This window comes from Drosophila teissieri, chromosome 2R, assembly GCF_016746235.2.
Source record: "Drosophila teissieri strain GT53w chromosome 2R, Prin_Dtei_1.1, whole genome shotgun sequence".
Lineage (NCBI taxonomy): Eukaryota > Metazoa > Arthropoda > Insecta > Diptera > Drosophilidae > Drosophila > Drosophila teissieri.
This window is the reverse complement of record NC_053030.1, coordinates 2,680,919-2,705,606: the sequence shown is the minus strand read 5'-3', so window position 1 is coordinate 2,705,606 and position 24,688 is coordinate 2,680,919. Positions and strand designations below refer to the sequence as shown.

Below are 24,688 nucleotides of genomic sequence, written 5' to 3'. Positions count from 1 at the left end.
TTTTTATAAACGATATAAAGTATTTCTTGATAAATTAATGTTATTTTATGAATATAAGCTGTTCACATTAGATTTAAAGCGGTAAATATACTAATCTAAACTATTATTACTGCCATTTTTTTTATTCAAGATCCCGACACATACAAATTTTTTGTTTCTGTTTATAAAAAATGTACGCGCAAGCTAACAAAGAGACTAACTGCCCATATAAGACAGCTTTGTAAAACAAAATAGTAATCGAATACAAATAGTACACTTAAATAATGTTGCATTTATGTACATTGTTTTCGATTAAACAGAAGATATTATTAACCTATAAACGAATAGGTTAGTACACAGCAGTGTAGATATACAAATAAAGCTAAAGTATTTATAATATTGCAAACATTTATGGTACTGCGATTTCCAAATAATTAATAATTGAAAAAACATTAAGATTAGACGTCAGTAAGCCGTGCGATCAAGTGTTTTTTTTCAGTCTCAACACAGATCAAACCATATGGGATCTGCTAGAAGCTCTTTCCTATCAATGATATCACAGCCCCACGACACATAATTTACTATAACTATATTCTAATAGCTTCTTAAGGCTACTACAAGATCAGTGCTGGAAACGGAGTTCTTCCTTGTTGAATTTTTGACTTATAGTTTTCTGCTTACACACATTTGTATTAAACAATTATGGCATGCGTTTTAGCTCTTTCAAACATGATGCGCTTGAACCGTTTCCCTCCATTCAAATTAGCAAACATTAAATAAAATATATTTTTAGTACTTCTTCACTAAAATTGTGTATTGGGGTAATGTTAGCATTGGCTAATAAAAGTTTAAATTCGATCTTTGGTTCAAACAAACTATGTCTCGTAATCAAAATTCTCCGTAAAAATCAGATTACCATCTAAATGCATTTAAGAGTTGTATTTATTAATTTACATTTTTTTTATTTAATCATTTTAAAATTTATTCGCTGTAAGCATTATCTTTAAGATCTAAATAACACTTTTTTTAGCTGTCAACAATTGTCAAACAACATTTGTATGCTATTTTCATTTGCGTACAATAACTAAAATATAGACAATGTACATACAACGTTTGGCGGCTGGGATATGTTTTTAATAATAGAGGGTTGTGGGACAACTTATGTTATAAAATTTTAAACCATATTCGAAGATTATGTCTATGATGAATTTAACTAAACTAAAATTTGCACTAAAGAAAATGTGAATAAATGTGTATTTCTACTTTATGCAATTTTTAATTATTTTAATTTTTGTTATTCTAAACTTTAATAAAATATATCACAACAATAGAGACAAAGTGCGTCGGCGTGTGATGGCTTGTTTCGAGTCAATCAAACAAAATACAAAGACATTATTTGGGATTGGACCAATGCGGAAGGTAAAACAATTACAGGCATTAGTTTAACATGGAAATACTCTCACAACACAACGTATATAATTGGTATATGCATATGCAGTTGTTTAAATAGGGGTAGAGAGCAAAGCACGCGAGTACCAGCGTTTCACTGAGATCCAAGACAAAAGCTTCGCAGAGCTTCTTTTTAATATTAACTCTTGCTGAGTGCCTTTTTTTTTCTTTGTACCAGAATGTCATAAAACGGATTATGGCTAATAGACTGCGTTAAACGCTTGATCCACTCCTGTTGATCTTCCTCCGTGGCAGCGGACATACGATACACCGTATGCTTGCCCTCTACCACCTGGAATAGGCAAAAATTATTAATTAAGCAGTACATTATTATCCTAGATACTTACTTTGCCCTCAGAGTCAGTCTTGCATGCCTTGATTATATCAGCACCGCCCGTCGCAAACAGTTCAAAGCAGTGCGGTTTGCTGCGATCGTGAATCTCGCGTACTGATATGTTCTCTAGTGGTATAATACCGCGTGGCTCCTTATCCGTTGTGTATTCAAAATAGTATAAGCAATTGTCGTTCAAAATAAACCAACGTCGTTTCCACGATTTGTATCTTAGCCAAAAAAAGAGTAATTGGTCAGTCAACTATCTTGGCATTACTTATCAACTCACCTGCCGCCTTGCTTCCACAGCCAGCCCTCCTTGTCGGGATTGAAGAAGGTGTGCATCAAATCATTGCCATCATCCTGGGGTATTTTAAATGGCTCCGTTCGAATGGACTCGTAAAGAGATTCGAGAAGGCCACGGGGCAAATCTCCGCCGTTGTTGATGCCACGATTCATAGATATAAATTGATCAACGGTGGGTTTGTCTTTAACCTGTTGAAAGCAGAATGGTAGCTGGCGTTAAACATAAAAAAAAGCTTTGACTAATTATATAAATACAGATGTATAACGAATAAAACCAACGAAACTTATTGATAAATTCTGGGCAGCTGCAATCGAAAAAGAATTTCGGGAAATTTGGAAAATGTGGACAAACGGATATACATATATCAAATCGGTTGTTAATACTGGACAAAACTATATACTTTATATGGTTGCCAATTAAATGCGTTGCAATGGATATACTCTCTTCTGCAAGGTATAAAAACGCTATATTCCTGATGTAAATCTTTATTAGACAAAATATAGTGGAGTAAGCTTTCTGCATTTCTGGAATCTCTACTGCGAACTAATCAAAATGATGATAGGAGAATTCATTAGTTTGGAATTAGACGTTATTCTGATCTCATCTCGTGAGTCCTTCTTTTATCCAAGTCATTAGATTTTATCAGTGCTTACAGATGGATTGTGTAGTGAGGTGTTTAGCATTATAATTGCGAAGCTGAGCACATAGCAAGTGTCTGTGTTAGTGAATATATCGGGATTTAGTTGACAGTAGCGCTGTGCGAAGGTCTCCATCATGCGATCGATCTTTTGTGCCTCGCCGGGCAACCGAAACGACCACAAAAATTGTCTGCAGAAAGAAAAATGAAGGGAGTGGAAAAATTATATTAGCGATAGTCATAATAAAAAGGGTTGTCAGGCACCTACCTGAGGGCTTGTACGAGAATGAGATTGGTGAAATCGTGGAGCGCCACAAAAGCCTTGAGGACATCCTCATTAAAATCGTTTTTTTCGCCGAGGTAATCGCCTAGAAATAAGTTTATTCTTAAAGTGTCTATTTGATTTCTTTTTATCGAAGACCATTATTAATTACGATAACTTACCAATGGCTGTTTTATTTAGTCCCTCTCCCTTATAGAGAAAGTGGGCAACGTCCTGGGGATCATGACGTAGCAGCCGGTTTTCAACGAGATACTCAATGCCTAAAAAAATATGACAACATTTTAAAAATATTAAATATCGGTTTCATAACTGCAGCCCAGCCATTATTATAGCCGTAGATTAAAAAGGTTTACTAGATTCGTTGAAGAGTCTTTTTTATTTCCCGAATGGACAACCCTAGGGTTGCAATCTGTCAACTGAAAGTTTTATCGTAATTCTTGACATTTCCCTTCAGTACCGAAATTCCTCGCAAGTATTTTTTCTAGCGAGAGTTCGAAAAAACAAATACACATCTTACAGGCCTTTTTTTTTAGCAAAGTTTCAAACACCGAAGTCAAGCCGAATTTTGTTTTGGCTTTGCTGCTGCCTATGTTGGAAGTTCATATTTGTTGTTTTTTTTCGAAGTAGTTCAAAGCAGTTAACGAAAATGAGAGTGAGAGATGAGAGGAGACAAAATCGGAGTCCAGAAAAAACGCTATGTATAGACTTCTGAATACCGTTGTAATAATTGGTGGGATAGTTATATAGTTCTAAGTGTATATATAATTTATATTTGTTGATTTAAGGATTTTAAGTTTTGTAAGAAATTAAACTGTGGCTATAGGCAACGCAAATGCGCCCATTTTTAATTATTTGTCTATGTAATTCTAATTACACTGGATCATTATGGTCGGAAATACCCTGGCAAGCGCCTGTCAGAATTTTCGGTTTCGTATTCCGTCACCCCTTTTCTTTTTCGTTTACATTCAATTGTAGAACGTGACACGTGGTGTTTGGAAAATTTTCAACGTGAAATATATAAAACCGGTAAGTAGTGTTTCGCATTGGTAAATTAGCATAGCTAATTGCATTTAAAACTACATGAAATTAATATATATTATTTAACTAAATTATTTTAATTTATTTAAAATTATTTAAATATAAATTCCTCGGGAATTCATAGGGGATTTCCTTGGGAAAAAACCTTGCTTATTTTTCGATATTCCCCGGGATTCCTCGAGGAATTCCCTAAGGATCCCTAGGATTCCTTAAGGAATCCCTAGGGACTGGTACTGAAGGGTTTTAATGGTATACGTACAAAGAACGTTTAACATACAAGCCCTATTTGTGTGGTTTACAAAAACTTAAAAAATTAAGCTCACCTAAAAAATAGAATTAATGCGTGAATATTTTTGTTCAATTATTTTTTACAACTTCATCGTCTGTTACCTATCGTAAGATTGAGACAACCTTAGGCATTATTGGGACCAGCATACATTCAATATTGCATGAATTTGCACAATTTGTCAATGTTGATTGTTAATTGATCAAAGAAAATGTTCCAAAAATACGATCGCGGTGCTTTAAAACGTCTACGACATTGTGATGCGTATGAACCCGGAAGTAAACATCAGTCGACTGTATGGGTGTATCAGGATAAGCCAAATCCAACAAAAGTTGCTCGCGCACGAAGCACTTCCACGCAAATAATAGCCAGTTTTTTTCAGAAAAACTGGACAACGCAGAACAGTCAATTCTGAGTGGTACATTTTTTTTTGCCAGTTGTCCTCCAAGAAATCACGAAAACCAACAACCAAAGCCGGATCACTCTTCATCACGACCATGGAGAGCTCTCACATATCGGCTCAAACAACTGCGCTTTTGAGCACTCAAAACATCGATTTGATGAGTCATCCGCCGTATAGTCCTGACTTGGATCCATTTGACTTCTTTTCATTTCCGTAGGTAAAACATAAAATGAGAGGTCAACTGTGTTCGACACGTGAAGACGCGGTTGATGCGTTTAGCATGCATGTTTTGGAGATATGTCAAAGTGGCAAAAGTGCTTCTAGACTTGGTTAAAACGCATATAAAAGTTTATTTTCTAAGATTAATATTTGTTTTTGTTCTTTATTACCGAAATATTAAAGCTTCCGGTATATCAAAAATATTTGGCCACACCCCTTCTATCACGCACAAGTAGATAATAACTGTCCCACACTTCCCAAATTTTGTATTTCATTTTATTATTTTTAGTGCCTGATTCTATTTTTTTGCGGAACAAATTTTTAATTTTTTTGTTCTCTAGCTGAGTAACGAGTATTTAATAGGCGTGTAACTTGATTATAGCGTTCTTTCTTGTTATCAAAATAATTGTTCTTGAAGAACAATCTACGCCAGTCACAAAAGAAAAATTGTGTCCGTATAAAGCCAATGACCTCCAGCATATTAAATAGAGAAAAATAAGATAGTGTAAAGAAGAAGAAACAGACTTGTAATGGTCAATTTACTTTTGATTACTCCACAAGCTAGCAGCGCACACTACTTTCCCCACCCAACACAAAATGATATAATGGAACATTTGTACACATACTTAGTTCGTTGAAAAGTATGTAACAGGCAGAAGAAACGTTAGCGAAGTCGAACTTGCCAAGTCCGTCTGTCCGTATGAACGCCTCGCGCTCAGGATATATGAAATCTACCGATTAGGTACGCAATCAGCTTCACACTCACACTTTGGAAAAATGTTTTAATATAGTTTTATTTTTTGATGTCCTGGAAATTTCTATCGATTTGCCAAACAAACTTGTTGCCACGCCCAATCTAACGATAACAAACCGACCAAAACTGTCCCGCCCATACTATTGAGAAAAAATGTTTAATTTTTTTTCCCCTATTTTTACCTATATTACAGAAAATGTTTCACTAGCTGAGTATCGGGTATCTGGTAGTCCGGGAACTCGACTAATAAAGATCATCTAATAGAGATTTTTTAACGCGTAGATTAATATTGACTAGCTAAATAAAAAAACAATTAATATACTTACGAACTTGATGAAAAAAATATGTATATACTGCACAGTTTACCCTCTTTCACTCTACAAGTAACGGTGAACATTGCAAAATAACATTATATGATCTTAACAAAAAAAATAAATACATACATATATGTATGTATATACATATATGTATATGTACATACCTTCTAGTTGTCGGACAAAATAAAATACTTGAATATTTCTGGTGCCAAATAAACTTTTAAATACAAATTTTCAAAATTATTTCGCTAAGAGTAATCATAAAATTTTAAGTATCCTCGAAAATAACTTTTTAGATTCTGAATTTTGGGAACCCGTTCGAAATAATGGCAGTAACCGGTTAGTTTGCAACAATTTATTACCTTTTTTTGGGTCCATGTTAAACTTTTTACGGCCAATGGACATCTGTTTATCCTTATTGGAATGCTTGCAGTCATCGGGCACATCCAGCGCCTCCATTTCCGATACAACCTCGCACAACTCATCTTTTATTTGCTAAAATGATATATTTAAAAATGTAAGAATTGTAATCATATTCTACCAGAAGCCTAACATAATTAATGCTTTTTAGATTAAACTCGGCAGTTCTAAGTGAAAGAGTGCTTAATTTGTATTATAGACACAGGTGAAGTTCAGTAATTTGCGTGCGTCCATATAAGATAAAAAAAAGTAGACTAATGTAAAACTAATTTTAAATTGGCCCGCACTCAGCGATGTACACAAGTCGAGATGTCCGACTATCAGGTACACGTTATTCAGTTAGTGCATTCAGCAATATTCAGAGTGCAAAGAAAACTTAAAATTTTCGTTGGTATATCGAAAGAAATGGACAAAAAAAATAAAACTAAAATAAGAGAGAACGCTATAGTCTAGTTCCCCGACTATCTGATACCCGTTACTCAGCTATTGGAAGTGCGCAGGAGAGTCTTCAACACTGATATTTTTTGGCGGTTTGTGGGCGTTAGATCAACAATTATTAATTAATAAGACTAAATGAAAAAAAATGAAAAATGAAAAAAAACAAAACAATTTTTAAAAGTGTGGGGTGGCAGTTTTGGGCCGTTTGTGGGCGTTAGAGTGGGCGTGGCAACATGAATCGACAAACTTGCGCTACGTCTATGTCTCTGGAGTGTGCATGCTTAATCTCAACTTTCTAGCTTTTATAGTTCCTGATATCTCGACGTTCCTTCTGCCTGTTACATAATTTCCAACGAATATAGTATACCCTTTTACTCTACGAGTAACTGAACTGTCTGATACCCGTTTCTCAGCTATTGGAAGTGCGAAGGAGAAATTTCCACACAGATAGTTTTTGGCGGATTGTGGGCGTTAGCGTCGGCGTGGCAACAAGAATCGACAAACTTGCGCTGCGTCTATGTCATTGGAGTCTGCATGCTGAGTCTCAACTTACTAGTTTCCAGAGACATTAACGCCCACAAACCGCTCAAAACTGCCACACCCACACTTTTGAAAAATGTCTTGATATTTTTTTATTAGTCTTGCAAGTTTTTGTAGATTTGATAAAAAACTTTTCGCCACGTCCACCCTAACGCCCACAAACCGGCCACAACTGTCAGTGCTGAAATTATTCCTTCGGACTTCCACTAGCTGAGTAACGGGTATCAGATAGTCGGAGAACTCGGGTAAACTATTCCATACAAGTTATCATAGAATGTTTTTTTACGCATTCTTCTACCACTGGAATATAACATCAAGTTTATTAAGATCCCTTTTGTGCCCACTATTCATACCTTTGATGGGCGCCTGAGGATGACTATGTTCTGACTCCGTTCAGTATTGATGCAATTTTGCTCAAGAAGCATGTGGCAACTGTCGCACAGATTCGATTGCAGACTGTCCCGCTTGCGGCTGTTGTTTTTATTCTTTGAATTATATTTGCTGGTTTCGTATATAACAGAGTTCCGCTCGGACTCACTTTGCAAGTTGGATCTGTCGTCAATAAAGCGCAAATCGCAGGTATCGGGTGTAAGGGGTGAACTGTGTTTCGGATCATTTTTCAGAAACAACTCGGGAGGGTTAACGACAGGGGATCGCCTTGCTATTATTTCACCATTTTCATTTAATAGCAGTTCGATGGGTCGCGACACAATTAAGGTTCTTGTTGTCGTTGTGATGGTTGTGTGCTTGTACTCCGTTCGCTTGCTAATGAGTTCCGTGTTAGGTTCATCGCAGGGCAGGTGCTGCACCTCGGTGACCTTCGAGGTAACATCGCTGCAATTTACGGTTTGAGTGCTTAATGTGGGGCTAGCGGGAGGTGGGCTATCCGCCGCTAATTTCGTGATGTTATATGTGGCTACACTAGTGTAGGGAGCAATGGAAGGGGAACGGGGCTTGGGTGGTGGTTTCAGCGCGGTCTTAATGTCCGACTTAGGCGTGGTTATAGGATATGTTTCTATTCTGTCCCCGCTTTTCGTGATCAAATTGCAAAAGCAAATTCTGCTAGGGCTACTATCACTACGACTGCCCCTTTCCACTAGAAGTTTACGATTATCTTTAAAACTAGCAGACGATACATTTGCGGTGTTGATGTAAAAAGTGCTGTTGCTTCGCCGACTTTCAGGGGATTCCGATGTGAAGAATTCCACCCTTAAACCACTATCGCAACCCACCGGCGTCGCGGATAGGTCAAAGCAGCTCCTTTGCAACGCCTGCTTTTTGCCATTTTCACTTCCTCCCAATTCGGAGGAGCACTTCTTGTTTTTGGGCTGCCGACGAAGCGAGGAGAACCAATTACTTATGCTGGGACGCTTTTGGTGGAGGGAGGCCATCCTTCTTGCACAATTGCTCACTTTCTCAGAAACAAATGCGGCACTTAAGCATGCCTCTCCATAGTGCCTCACTGAAAATTTTATAGATTTAAGTTTAAGAAGATCCTTTTGGTGCAACCTTTTAAGGTAGTTAATTTACAAGTACAATTGTGTGTTTTTGGTTTTCATATCCGTTACTCGTTGATTAAAAGGGTATACTAGATTGTGCAAAATTTGTATAGGATTAACCTATCAAAAGAATACTAAAAGTTTACTAAAGAAATGTGTCTCCGTACTGCAACCTAAAGCATTCAGGTTCTTTTTGCCACACCACTGGTTTACTTGCATATCTCCTTCTCTATCGTACTTCCAATAGATGGGTCACGGATACTCGTATTTATGGTTGCATTCGACGTTATCTGCCATAATTTAATATGCAGCCGTCGACTAGTGAGCTAGCATATCCTTTAAAATACAATAGCATTTAAAGGATTGCAATCACCAGCAAAGAACCAAAACTACTTAAATTACTCAAGACATTTTCACTGCATTATTTTTTGGTGAGCACTAGATAAATAAAACTTTTTTGGCCCACTTCAGCGGCACAATCTACAAAGTCGGTCATTTAATTATTGCGATCAGAAATGGAAACAGGTCGGCAAGTGGTGGTACCCAAAGGTACCTTGATACCAGTTACTCGTGGAGTAAAAGGGTATACTTAATTCGTTGAAAAGTATGTAACAGGGAGATGGAAGCGTTTCCAATCATATACAGTATATATAAAACCGAGTTAAACTTGTCATGTCCGTCTGTTCGTATTAATGCCTCGATCTCAAGAGCTATATAAGCAGAATGTTGAGATTAAACATGCAGACTCCAGAGACATAGACGCAGCGCATGTTTGTTCACCCATGTTGCCATGTTTGTATTAGTCTTGTAAATTTCTATCGATTTGCCAAAAAAAACTTTTAGTCACGCCCACAAACCACCAAAAACTGTCAGTGTTGAAGACTCTCTTTCCCACTACTAGTAACTATCAGATAGTCCTCGACTATAGCTTCTATTGTTATACCGTTACTCGTAGAGTAAAGGTATACTAGATTTGAAAGTATGTAACAGGAGGAAGCGTTCGACCATATAGTATATATTCTTGATCAGTCAGTCGATCTGCATGTCGTCTGTCCGTCTGTCTGTCCGTCTGTCCGTATGAACGTCGAGATCTCAGGAACTACAAAAGGTAGAAAGTTGAGATTAAGAATACAGACTCCAGGGACATAGACGCAGCGCAAGTTTGTCGATTCATGTTGCCACGCCCACTCTAACGCCCACAAACCGCGAAAAACTGCCACGCCCACACTTTTGAAAAAGGTTTTGATATTTTTTCATTTTTGTAATAGTCTTGTAAATTTCTATCAATTTGCCAAAAAACTTTTTGCCACGCCCACTCTAACGCCCACAGACCGTCAAAAACTGCCACGCCCACACTTTTGAAAAAGGTTTTAATATTTTTTCATTTTTGTATTAGTCTTGTACATTTCTATCGATTTGCCAAACAACTTTTTGCCACGCCCACTCTAACGCCCACAAACCGCCCAAAACTGCCACGCCCACACTTTTGAAAAATGTTTTGATATTTTTTCATTTTTGTATTAGTCTTGTAAATTTCTATCGATTTGCCAAAAAAAACTTTTAGTCACGCCCACAAACCACCAAAAACTGTCAGTGTTGAAGACTCTCTTTCCCACTTCCACTAGCTGAGTAACGGGTATCAGATAGTCGGGGAACTCGACTATAGCGTTCTCTATTGTTTTTCTATTATTTTCAATTAGTTTTTCGTTTTTTCTGTCAGCTATATGATTTAGTTTTCCGATGTACATATATCAAATTAAAACCGAAATTATATACTTTTGAAAAACTAGTTTATACAAAATTGAAAAACTTTTAATCAACGAAGCTACATTTTTTTCGATTGTTCATATGACAGCTATCTATATGTGGTCCTATCCGACCTATTTTGACTTATATACTTCACGCAGATTATAGATTAGATTATTTACAAAACAAATTTGACAATTGGGGGAGGTATAAAAGTGCACGCATTATTTTAAATGTTTATTATTTAGCTAAATTATTTCGCATTTTTGAGGAATGTAGCATTTGAAATTTATGGTCATTACAATTGGAAAAAGTTATGAAAATAAATTTAAAAATTCAAAACATATTCCAAAAGTGTGGACGTGACAGCCCTGGAATTGTAGTCGTAGCATTGTTTTGAAAAAAAAAAAACTTGCAGAAATTCGGCATCTCTTTTCTCTGTAACGAAATTTTCCTTCAGGGCCCAGAACCTGCTGCTTTTTAATTTAAACTGAACATATTATGTTTAACGACCTGTTGAATAATCCGGTATTTCATGGAAAGCAGGTTATCAAAAAGTAAAAATTTTCGTCTCCTAAATTATATGACGATTTTAAGATAAGGTTTCAAGAAAACTCCTTTGTCAATTATCATAAGCTATCTTTTTTCGACAAATTTTTGTAAATGTTTATATAAATCTTTACAAAATACTATACATTTTTTGAGTTAAAAGTAGCACTACTTCTATATCACAACCACTCCCTATAGCTTTGTTCGATTTCTAATAAAACAAAAATATATATGAAGTCACTTAGGTATAATAAAAGAGAAAATAAAAAAAGTGTACGCGTCTTGTTAGAAAAACCCTTTAAATACATATATGTATTTAAGAGAGATACCTAGTCACGGCAAGGACCACGTAATTATAGTCCGTCCGGTCCCGAGCCATCCGCTCCCGCTTGTCTTTCTCTAGCTATCAAGACATGAGATGTCTGCAAGTTCTGGTGGCCGACGTGATTTGAACGCGTAAAAAAATGCATCCAAACCGGTTTTCTCTTTCCCTCTATTATTACAAGCTTAATACCTCTTTCTCTTTGTCGTGGGAATTTCTGCCACTTTCGGTGTAATTCATACTTGGTTCTTTTGTCTGACCTGTTGTCTTTTGTTCCCTTATATTTTTTTACACAATGCTTTCTGACTACTGCTTGATGGAATAGACACGCTTATTCCTTACTTTTATTTTTCCTCGACTTCTTTATAATTTGATGATTGCTAGGAGAGAGTAAAAACATGAACCCGAAAGTTCATTGTCTTTCTTAGGTCAAAACACGTGTGCAGTGCAGGTCCTGGAGAATATGTGTCGACACCGTATTCTCAGGGACCTTCTGCGCATATCTCGCGGCGTGTTTATAACTTAAGCTCATTCGTTTTGGTCTCGACTGCCCAGGCAGCAGATTCAAATTTGACCGCTTGTTCAGAGTTCGTTTTGTAGCCACGGATATCTATTTTTATTCACTTCGCTAACATATTTTTTTTGGAAAACCCATGAAGTGTCTGGGATTATTACGACCTGGAAGGATGTGCATGAACAGCATATTGGTGTTGTAGAATAAAAGGGTATACAAAAAAAATGTACCAGGAAGTAAGTATATATATATATATTCTTGATCTAGATCAGAAGCCGAGACGATCTATTCTTTTGTTACCATACTATATATACTCGTTACTCGTAGAGTAGATGGGTATACTAGATTTGTTGAAAAGTATGTAACAGGCAGAAGGAAGCGTTTCCGATAAAGTATATATATTCTCAATCAGGATAAATAGCCGAGTCGATCTGGCCATGTCCGTCTGTCCGACCGTATGACCGTATAAAAGCTAGAAAGTTGAGACACAGACGCAGGTCTATGCCACGCCCATGTCTATTGAACGCACACAAACCACCCAAAACGGCACCGCCCACACTTTTGAAAAATATTTTTTCACATTTTTGTTAGTCTTATAAATTTCTCTCGATATGCCAAAAAACTTTTTGCCACGCCCACTCTAACGCCCAAAAAAAATAGTTCGTTTTTAGTGATGAGCAACGAAATTATTTATTTGTAAGGGTTGTGCAAACAATAAAAACCGTTTTTAAACCCAAATGTTAAATTAATATATTTAGTATTAAGAGGTGAGATAACAAAATTAATTAGTTATGAGTGAGAAGGACGTGGGCAAAAAAATAATAGGTGCGAAAACATGGGAAACCGATTCCAGTTTTAAAATGTCAAATTTCTATTTTTCCGAAAAAAAATTCAAAAGTGTCTCTTTTGAGTCGACGTTAATGTGGGCGTGGCAAAGTTTTTTGACAAATCGATCGAAGTTTACAAAACTCTTAAAAAAATTTTAGGAAGGCGTGGCAATTCTGGGCAGTTTGTGGGCGTGGCAAAGTTCGGAAACTAATTAAACCTTTCTAGATTCTGTGAATTGCAAGATATGGACATTTTATATGAACTTTAATTTCACTGCATTCATTGGAAATTACACTAATATATTCAAACTGCGCTAATAATGAGTTTAAACCCCGCTCTGATAAGACATTAGTGTTCTTATTTGGACTATATATTAGGTACATTTAGTCATACACTCTTCAAGACTTTGGCTAGAAAATTGTTGTTTTGGCACTTTAGTTTTAATTGAACCAGATAGCAGTTTCTGTGAAAACAGATTCCAAATATTTTTGCCATCACATTCACATCATGATGTAAATTGAGCTTTGTTTTGATGCCAGTTTTAGCAAAACAATAGAAAACAATGAGAGTCCAGTCCAACACAAATCCGTAAAATATTTATTTTTACACTCCCATGCCACGAAATTATGATACTTTGGACAACGTGTCGCTCCAATACGAGCGAATAAATTTGATATACATTTTAAAAGTTAAATTACATTATTTTTGCACATATAAGCGACCCAGGGGCAATCCAACACAATGCAGTCGGATTGCTTATGTTGGTTGACAATTGATGCCCGGCTACTCTGGCTTTCAGAGCTCATGCAAATGATGCAGGGGTGCCTTGTCGGTGCGGTATAAAATTGTATTGAAAAAGTTTCAGCAAAAAACGAACAGACGCACAAAACAAAATGATTATTGGAGAGGACAAAAATAAAGCTCATAGAAACTACAGAACGTAATGCCTCGAGTGACTGCACAGCGACAAATTCTTGCACTGCAGTCGGATGACCCAATATCTTAATTGACGCATCCGCGTCGCCTCTTGCTGCCGTGTCGGCCCCTTTACTATAATGTCGCCGCTACCCAACCCGATGGATTATTACAATGGGTGTATTCCATTTATCGATTTGGACGGCTGCAACTTTTATTTTGTTATAGTGGCATAGTTATTACATAAAATACACAGCGAGAAAATATTTCACTTTCCATTCTAGAGAGTTTCATTAAAATATAGCATTTACAGCAAGTTTTAAAATGTTCCTTTTTTATATAAGAGTATATACCAAGAAAGGCTTTCAAACCCGTACTTCCTGTTCCAGTTCCCTGCGCATACTAAGATAAGATTGGCGGTTAAGCAAACCAATGTGTTCGCAAATTTTTCCCTGAAAGTGAGTCATATCTAGACTGCTGTTACACGGTAGCATAAATCCAGTGTCAACCAGTTTAATTCCAGTAGCAAGTATTGATTTTTGGTTTTTCCTTTAAACGGTGTAACTTAAAGTTTACTGGCCGACCTATTTACACTTCCGACTATTAAAATTTGAAGTACAAAAAAGTGCCGGAATAATACAGGCTGTGTACTGTACAATGGCCCAAAATAGACACAAGCTGACAGCGCGCGCCATTTTCATTCTTGGCACCATCGGCAAAGAGAGTAAAAATGTATGCCACACCAGGGGACTTTTAATGTCACAATTCACTTTTTCTGACCGGTCGGTCTAAATGTTTTTGGCAGCTTAATTGGCTTCATTGCTATACAAAAAAAAAAAAAAAAAACAAGAAAATAAGGTTGATTTTGCAAGCAGAAACATAGATACCCTTGAAGAAATTATAAATTAAAAATAAACTGGTGTGTACTGAGAAAGAACCCTTTCAAATAAAAAACAAAAGTAAATGTGTTGACATTTTGTAATTTTATTAATTGTGTTTCAAATTTGTATCGATATATCAAACACATTTTGACCACGCCCACTCTTACACCCACAAACCGCCTAAAACTGCCACGCCAAATCTTTTCGAATATTTTTAAATATACCCGTTACTCGTCGAGTAACGCCCACAAACCTCCAAAAACTGTTAGTGTTGAAGAGTCTTCTTCGCACTTCCACTAGCTGAGTAACGGATATCAGATAGTCGGGGAACTCGACTATAGCGTTCTCCCTTGTTTTATTTAAATATGTTTTTATCCCAATTTTTACCAGAAAATGTTTAAGTTCCTCGTTCGTACCGTCCGTAACTGTCACCTTGACACTTTTAAAAAATATAATAATTTTATTATAATTATAATCGAAAGACAAAACATTTTGACAACACTAAAAATCAGACCAGACGCGGATTAGGTAGAAACCGGTTTGCATCAAAGCAGCGAACAAAACGAGCAGTATGTACAGATAAAATACATAGTAGCGACATCACGGATTGTACGGATTGTCAACACATGAACAGTGTCTGGTTGTGTAGCGGACACTTGAACATATCAATTTATATTTAATATCATGAGTAATAAGTGACGCACATTGTTTTGTACTTGTAAATTGCTTGCACAAGATAAAAAGCAGAAACTTTTTAATGCATATTTACATGGAATATTCCGATGATTCAAACAGCAGACTGCAATTTATTGCGATCTGTACTGCCAAGCGTGTTCTTGGTGAAAATACGTATTCCTTTCACTATCAGCACAACCAATAAGATAAGATAAGATGACATTTATATCTGCTAGCCCTTATCTTTTCCATGTCAATCAATATATTTAGTACACATGGCCAGCGAAAATAAATCAAAGGTTATTATTAAATATTAATATTCGATTATTTTGTAGCAACGCACTTGGAATTTCAACACTACAAACAACAGAAGCTGCGTGCTAAAATATATTTTTCATTCCACTTTTTGTATGTGTGATTCATGAAATTGCTGGCGCTCAAGAAGTGAAAAGAATGCGAACAAAAAGTTTAAAAAAAACGCGCACTCCGACAATTCCGTATCCGTCAGCTCATCATTTTGCGAGGGCTCCCAGACTCAGACTGCGAAAGTATCGCATGCTCCGAGGTGGACCCGAGTGGCAGTTCACTGGCAGACGCTCACAACAAGTTGCTCTAAGAGCATAAAAGAGCACGATGGGCGTACTCTTTGCCTAAAGAATATTTTTCACATACAACAGCACATTTCATAAACTTATGGGGGGAACTACCTTTAAAGGCTGGACGAAGGTCTTTTTTGCAGTCGCTTTGTAGGAAAATTAAAACACTTCTTTATAAATCTATATAATAATTATTTAAGGTAAGAATAAGGTGAAAATTGTAATTTAACCAATTTAAGTCATATCGCCACTGACATCGAAGATTGTGTAAGTAATCTGCACTGGTTGTTCCTTGCACTGCTTCCCGCTAGCTATATAAAGCTGCGAAAAATAAAATAGCACCACTTGCCCAGTAAAACTTTGAATAAATCTCCTACTTCCAATTTAGGGTTTAAAAGGAGCTGAAATACCTTTTTAAAAATGGTAAACAATTCACTTATTATGAAATGAAATATAACTACAATTGTTCTATTTATTCTTATCTTAAATAAGGAACTTTATTAAGAACGACAAAATTAGGCGAAAAATAAAATAGCACAACTTCATGAAAAATGCTTAAATATTTAATTTTTAACTGATAGTAACAAATTCACTAATAACAAATGTTTGCGTATTAAACCTACCCCCACCCCACTAATTTAATATTGGTAATTATTATTACCAATAACAGGAGAGCAACGTTTTGGCATGAAATCAACTAGGTCCTGGGACCGTTTTAAACTCCCGTTTTCAGGACTCCTTACTTATAGCCCAAAGTAATTCGTTGTTAGTTGGCTTTGGAGCTACAACTGCTTTTCTCATATGCGACCAAGGAGTTTTGGTGGGATTACGGCCTGGGGACTGTGCAGGGCACTCCAAAACAGGAACAGATTTATTTTGGAACTAATCCTTGGCTTTCCTACTGGTGTACTTGGGGTCATAGTCTTGTTGATAGTATTCGGCAAAGGGTAGCATCACCGTCACCGATATATTCACAAAACACATGTTGATCCATGATAGTTTTTATCCAATGTATTGCCCCACTACATAGTACGAAAAACAAGCCCATACCATTATACTGGATCCTCCTTGATTAATTTTTTCTACTGTCTAATTTGGTTTATATTCGGTGTTCTTAGGGCGCCTTACATACGATCAAAATCCATTGCCACCAAAAATAACAACCTTGGTCTCATCTGGCCACTTCGCGTGGCCAATTTAAATGTTTCTTGGCGATCTTAATGCGCTTGGGTATGTGTCTCCCATTTAAAAGAGGGACTTTTCTTGGACTACAGCCTTTTACAAGATTATTACCGGCCATTTTCTTTTTTTTTCAAGACAGCTTGAAAACCTGTAAAATAGTTTTCTTTGCACCCAATTTTTTTTATTAAATTGCTGCCCGGGAACCCAGTAATATCTGAATCGTAAGTATAAAAAATAGGACAGACATGATCATCTGGGCAGGTAAAGAAATATTCTTTAAAGGATCAGAAACGCGTCTTTCCACACACTTTAATACGAATCAAAAATAAGTACAAATTTAACTCCATGGGTAATATTCATTACAGTGTGCTTTGTGGGAATTGAGTAAAACCCTTTTCAAAATTTGATTGGTGAAAGTTTTGTAAGTTAAGAAAGTATGATAGCTTAAAACAAATGGTATACAAAGTTTTGGGAAAAATATAACATTAAAATAACTTATACAAGAATCAAGCACTAGCATCGATAATTTTTGAAATCCCTATATTAAACCGCAAAATTCTATAAAATTCCACTCGCTGGCCATTGGAAGTGTCGGAATTAGTTAAAACAAAGACTGCCGGATTAAAATTCCACCCACATCTTCCAGCTTTTCATACAATTGCAGACAGTTGACCATAAGAAACCGATGGCCAAGTGGGGAGAAGGAGATCCGCGCTGGATTGTGGAGGAGCTACCCGACGCCACCAACGTGAACAACTGGCACTGGACGGAAAAGAACGCAACGCCATGGTCCAAGGACCGCCTACATCAGCTTTTTCAGGATTTCAAAATAGGCGAGTATATAACAAATTGTAGTCGTAGTATGACAGATGTATATTCTAACCTAAAAGTAAACTTCTCAAAAAGCAGGAAGGCACAGCGACATTGAGTGCGCCGTGGACTCCGTGGACAAGTGCTCTGGGGAGGCCACCGTAAACAATCGCAAGGGCAAGCTCATATTTTTCTACGAGTGGGAGTTGGTCCTCAAATGGTCCGGAAAACTCCTCAAGAACAGCAAGTTGAGCCACAAGGGCAAGTTGACCATTCCCAATCTCTCCGAGGAGAACGAACTGGCGGACGTGGAGATCACGGTAACAATCGACGAGTCCAACGACGAGTCGGAGACCCTAAAACAGTTCATGTACAACGTGGAACGAGATCGCGTGCGGCAGCAGCTGGCTTCATGCATCCGCGAGTTAAAGGAGGAGTACTCAAGAACCTGATCCTACCAAAGAAGGGCGACGAGGCCGGAGCGGGAAATTCTGTGGCGAATTTTAAGGATGCCAACCATACACGTGATGCAGTTCAAAATATAGCCTCAAACCCCTCGGTGGCGGCTCCTAGACTCAACATCTCTGGCGTCGGCTGTAAGCTGGACGTTCGCACTCTCTCGATGACAGAGGAATTCCACTGCAGCGCTAACGACCTTTACAACGCTCTCACAAAGCCGGAGATGGTCACCGCTTTTACGAGGGCACCTGCCAAAGTCGATGCCGTGCGCGATGGCGAGTGAGTTTCTTCATGTCCCTAAACCGTCTTTAATTTCACAATAATTTCATGATCGTATGTGTAATAACCATACTTTTTGCAATAGAGCATATTATCGCACAATTCAATGGCAAAAATTTTTTTGGCAAATCGATAGATATTTTCAATATAAAAACAAGAGAGAACGCTATAGTCGAGTTCCCCGACTATCTGATACCCGTTACTCAGCTAGTGGAAGTGCGAAGGCGAGTCTTCAACACTGACAGTTTTTTTCGGTTTGAGGGCGTTAGAGTGGGCGTGGCAAAACGTTTTTTGGCAAATCGATAGAAATTTACAAGACTAATACAAAAATGAAAAAATATCAAAACATTTTTCAAAAGTGTGGGCGTGGCAGTTTTGGGCGGTTTGTGGGCGTTAGAGTGGGCGTAGCAAAAAATTTTTTGGCAAATCGATAGAAATTTACAAGACTAATACAAAAATGAAAAAATATCAAAAAATGTTTCAAAAGTGTGGGCGTGGCAGTTTTATGCGGTTTGTGGGCGTTAGAGTGGGCGTGGCAACATGAATCGATAAACTTGCGCTGCTTTGTAGTTCCTGAGATCTCGACGTTCATACGGACAGACGGACGGACAGACGGACATGGCCAGATCGACTCGGCTACTGATCCTGATCAAGAATATATATACTTTATATGGTCGGAAACGCTTCCTTCTGCCTGTTACATACTTTTCAACGAATCTAATATACCCTTTTACTCTACGAGTAACGGGTATAATTAAAAAATATCAAAACATTATTAAAGTGCGGACGTGGCAGTTTTGGGCGGTTTGTGGAACAGACAGACGGACATGGCCTGATCAAGAATATATTCCATTATATGATCGGAAACTCTTCCTTCTGTCTGTTACATACTTTTCAACGAATCTAGCACACCATTTTACGTAGTCTTATCAGGTGGTCGGAACTAAGGGAAAGCAGAGAAATGCACGCGCATTCGAATCAAACAAGAGAGGATGCGATAGTCCAGTTCAGATACCCGTTACTCAGTTAGGGAAAGTGCGAACGCGAAATTTTAACATTTTCTGGAATATCGGTAGAAAATGAAAACAAAAATTTCAAATGTGTGAATGTAACCAATGACATTAGAATAACAAGATACGTAACGCCATACGATTTTTTTTGTGCTGGCTCTAAAGCTGGCTCCAGGCTCTCTCGAATTTTCGCTCAAAAGCTAGAGAGAGCCAACAGCTCTCTTGTACGGATACTGCGACAGTCGACCACTGTGTGTGCACACGTATGCTCATGCATTGTAAATTTGAGAAAATTGCCCTTTACCTTACAAGGTTAAAGACATTAAATCTATATTATTTTTGACCATGTAAAACACTCTAATAATGCATTGCATAGAACTCTATACAGCATAGAAATATGTACATAACAAATTATAATAAATTTCATAAATTACTTTATACTAGAATATTTGTATATATATATATATTAGCAGCCAAGCCTAGTTGGGGAACCTGATATTTAAAGTCAACTCGAAGGTCATATAAACACAATTGTAATGGCCTCTCCGTGGTATTCCCTGGTTACCAATTATTAAATATATTACATAATATTAATAATAAACATATAAATTTACATATGTAAACGGAAGCTAATTCAAGCGGCGATTTTATCTAGCGCATTTTAAAAAAACTTCTTTAAAAATATAATAGTCACTGCATCAATTTTTAAGTAATATTTTTTTTGGTTCATGTTACAACGAAATTGACCAAAACTTTAATTAAAGTCGTTTCTTAGATCAAAATTGTTATCGGCTCGAAAATCGTCTTCTAGCATAAGTACGCTCACATACACACTTTCCTGCTTATTGCTTTTACTCACACAAGCAAGTAAATTCTATTTTTATTTTTTTATTGAAACGGAGAGAGAGCAATTATTGCCGCCACCAAAAAAGAGGCTGCATAGTTCATAACCTACGTGTGGCCGTAATGTGTTATTCTATTGTCTTTGGTGTGCCAGTTTTGGGTGGTTTGTGGGCGTGGCAAACAGTTTTTTTTGGCAAATCGATACAAATTTACAAGACTAATAAAAAAAGTTAAAAAATATCTAAACATTTTTCAAAAGTGTGGTCGTGGCAGTTTTGGGAGGTTTGTTGGCGTTAGAGAGGGCGTGGCAAAATTTGGAAACAAACTTGCGCTGCCTCTATGTCTCTGCTTAATCTCAACTCTCTAGCTTTTTAAGTCCCTAAGATGGATGCGTTCGAGTTATTTATAAAAAATATAATATAATATTAAAAACAATAAGATGACATTTGCTTTTTTATTATTACGAAATTTCTTCACACACAAACGACACATTTCAAGTATTGTAAATACCAAATAGATCATTGCAATTAATTTGTTTTAAGCCCTAAATTATAAATATGCGAGTACTAATAATTCTAAAAGCAAAAAACAACCAAATATACCGAATACTCGTGGAGTAAATGATTATACTAGATACATACGTTGAAAAGTATGTAACAGGTAGAAGGAAAGCGTTTCCGATTTTGTAGAGTATATACATACATACATATATTCTTGATTAGGATCTCTCTCGCAGTCGATCTGGCTATGTCCTTCTGTCCGTCCGTATGAACGTCGAGATCTCAGGAACTATAAAAGTTATAAGGCTGGCATGCAGATTCTAGAGATATAGACGCAGGGTAAGTTTGTTTCGTAATGTTGCCACGCCCACTCTGACGCTTACAAACCGCCCTCGCTTTTGACAAATGTTTTGATATATTACTAGATTCGTTGAAAAGTATGTAACAGGCAGAAGGAAGCGTTTTCGACCATATAAAGTATATATATTCTTGATCAGGGTCAATAGCCGAGTCGATCTGGCCATGTCCGTCTGTCCGTATGAACGTCGAGATCTCAGGAACTACAAAAGGTAGTTGAGACTAAGCTTACAGACTCCAGAGACATAGACGCAGCGCAAGTTTATCGATTCATGTTGCCACGCCCACTCTAACGCCCACAAACCACCCAAAACTGCCACGCCCACACTTTTAAAAAATGTTTTGATATTTTTTCATTTTTGTATTAATCTTGTAAATTTCTATCGATTTGCCAAAAAACTTTTTGCCACGCCCACTCTAACGCCGACAAACCGCACAAATCTGCCACGCCCACACCTTTAAAAAATGTTATGATATTTTTCCATTTTTGTATTAGTCTTGTAAATTTGTATCGATTTGTCAAAAAACTTTTTGCCACGCCCACTCTAAAGCCCACAAACCGCCAAAAACTGTCAGTAATGAAGACTCTCCTTCGCACTTCCACTAGCTAAGTAACGGGTATCAGATAGTCGGAGAACTCGACTATAGCGTCCTCTCTTGTTTTCTCTATCGATATGCCAAACCATTTCTTGTCAAGCCCACTCTAACGCCCAAGACTTCTCCGCCCTCGGCTTTAAAAAATGTATTTATATTTTGAATGTTTTTAGTCTTGTAAATTTCTATCGATTTGCCAAACAATTTTTTTGGTTAAGCCCCCCTCTAACGACCACAAACAGCCCAAAACGGCCATGATTAAATTTCTCGTTCGCACTTCCACTAGCTGAGTAACAGGTATCTGATAGTCGGGGAACTTGACTATAGCGTTATCTCTTGTTTATTAATAATTCGTTAGTAAAATTAATTATGTGTAAATAAAAAAGAATTTAAATAGGTAAAATGCAGCGTTTTTGACCATATTAAGATTAAGATTTGTATATATTATTATATTATTTACATATTATATATTTATTATATTATGTATTGTCCAGTATGCCCTTTTACTCTACGAGTAATGGATATTATTATTATTCGTATTTTTCTTATATTTATAAATATTATGTCCTACGTTGTAGGGGATACAATACACCCAAATGGCTGTAAAAACCGACGCAATCAAAATTAAACTGCGCAACACGAAAAAAACTTAACCAAAATGCTAAACTCGGTTAAATGCCGAAAAATAAAACCAAGTCGGTGCAGAACAAATAAATTGGAAGGCAGATCCTCGGTAATTTTTGAGCTGCGGTAAAAACTATATTTATTTCAGGTAGTCGGGGAACAGAAGAGTGAAAGGTATGGGACAAAATGTCAAATGGATATCTAGGTAGTAATAATAAGGCGCGATATTTAGGAGTTCAAGAAAACCAAATAGTAGTAACGGTAATTTGGTGGAATCAGCCCATATTTTGTACATACAGCTGTGTTCATAAAAATAGCAGTGCTCATGAGCTGCAACTTTAAACTTAATTTTATATATCAAAAAGTAAATGAATGTTCACAAACTAAATTTTGTTTCAACTTTGTGATTATTTTTAACAAAAACCAATCAATTTTTTATTAAAAATGTTGTACATTTTTTTTATATAATTAATTTAAACACAAAAGTGCTGTTTACAGCTGTTCATAAAAATAGCAGTGCGGAATGAAAACAGTGGAATTAGTTGAAAAAAACATTGTGGAACTCCAAAATCAATTTTAATTTGTTTGCTTAGGTTAGTACTTAGTCGTGTACCGATTATTTTTTATTACGTCCTGGCATCTGCGAGGACGTCCTGTCCTGCGCGTCCTGGCAGCGCTTGACAGGGATCCGCTCTCATGATTTTTGAACAACCAGGTATAAAAATTATGAAAAAGGAATGCGGCTACAAGTGTATAACAAATATAACCTTTTAAATCGATGTTTTCCAAATTGTACCATGTATGTACATACAGAAACATATGTATATTATGTGTAGTTGAAGTTCCACTATACACTTATACTGTACTTACTTTGAACTTATATCTGTTGTTTTTCGAGTCACAGTCTATTTTTTATTGGTTACTTACCTGTATTTCGAGCAAAAGTTCCTGCTTCTTGCGGCGCAGCTCAATCAGCAGTTTTTGCTGCTCCTGTGTAAGTTCTGCAAGAACCAGAGGCAAATCAATAATAATTCAGCTATTTTGTAAATTGTAACGCTGCAACAACAGTGAAAACACGAAAACACTAGAACAGCATTCCAGAAACACACCTTAAAGAGATGAAAGCATCTGGTGGGCTACGTCACAAGGTAAAGCCAATAAAAAAACAATTTTTGTTTGTCGCTTATTTCCCTTTATAAATAAAACCACAATGGATTGCTAATTGTGCAAATTGTCTTATTCGCGTTACCAAAGCTCTTCGGACTGAATTCTTCTGAAGCTCATAAAATGAAAACGCATACACTAAAACTGCACCTAGCACACACGTACGAATATGGCTTGTTGCTTCTCCTATTTTTCAGTTGTAGGTATCCTTATTTGTGAATTAAAAAAAATTAGCATCAATATAAAAAACCGTATTCTGTATATGCTGCGCAATATTCTCTGGGGAGGCGAAAATATATGCTGTTTACCTGGCATTGAGAATTCACTGCGCCCCTTTGAAATGGCTCCGTACGATCTGTTGTCGAAATTGTCCATTGCGCTAATCATCGCGGAGCTACTAAGCTACTACACACACTCTCGCGCGCACGACATACACTCTAGTTGTACATTTTTCACCAGCAGTTGACTAATTTGTAAGGCATTTCATTGAACAATCTAAGACGAGCTGATAATAAACAAATCAACACCAAAAAAATTCTATCGCCATTTTCTTTGAGCTCTCCACTAGGGATGTGTGAGAAAAAATACAAAATACTGATGAAAAATATCAAGTGCATACTGACTTAAGCTGGGTGTTACGAGAGCTCCGTGAGGCAACTTTTATAAAATCCCGATTCCACTGCATCTTTCATGTTTTACCTTACCCTGACTTGACAGCTTATAAAGCAGTGTAATCACATAACAAGGGTTATTCATTTGCTTGTAAAGAGACGTTAAATATTTTTTAAAAGATTAGTACTGGTCATTTTCTTTTTTATTTCAAGACAGCTTTAAACCTGTAAAATAGTTTTGTTTGCACCCAATTTTTTTTTTTGATTGCTGCACGTGAACCCAGTAATATCTGAATCGTAAGTATAAAAAACAGGACTGACATAATCAT

General features: G+C 36.7%; 1 protein-coding gene and 1 pseudogene across 4 annotated transcripts; one reads left to right on the top strand and one right to left on the bottom strand.

Annotated features, from left to right (window-relative positions):
* Positions 1–903: 903 nt before the first annotated feature.
* LOC122612582 (cytohesin-1) lies at positions 904–24,318 on the bottom strand. Of its 4 annotated transcripts, none has more exons than XM_043786298.1 (9): positions 24,057–24,318; positions 23,512–23,585; positions 6,366–6,498; positions 3,148–3,246; positions 2,972–3,071; positions 2,720–2,894; positions 2,049–2,254; positions 1,776–1,989; positions 904–1,720 (listed from the first exon to the last, which is right to left on the bottom strand). In XM_043786298.1, the coding sequence occupies exons 1-9, from the start codon at positions 24,133–24,135 to the stop codon at positions 1,568–1,570; spliced, it is 1,233 nt and encodes a 410-aa protein (XP_043642233.1). In that variant the 5' UTR covers positions 24,136–24,318; the 3' UTR covers positions 904–1,567. The 4 variants fall into 4 exon arrangements, 2 of the variants coding, with proteins under 2 accessions (XP_043642233.1, XP_043642232.1); XM_043786297.1 differs by lacking the exons at positions 23,512–23,585; positions 24,057–24,318 and adding exons at positions 7,755–8,863; positions 15,425–15,631; XR_006325638.1 differs by lacking the exons at positions 904–1,720; positions 1,776–1,989; positions 2,049–2,254; ... (1 more) ...; positions 23,512–23,585; positions 24,057–24,318 and adding exons at positions 7,755–8,863; positions 15,425–15,659 and having other exon boundaries at positions 2,853–2,894.
* Positions 17,615–18,735, top strand: LOC122612585 (annotated as a pseudogene).
* Positions 24,319–24,688: the final 370 nt, after the last annotated feature.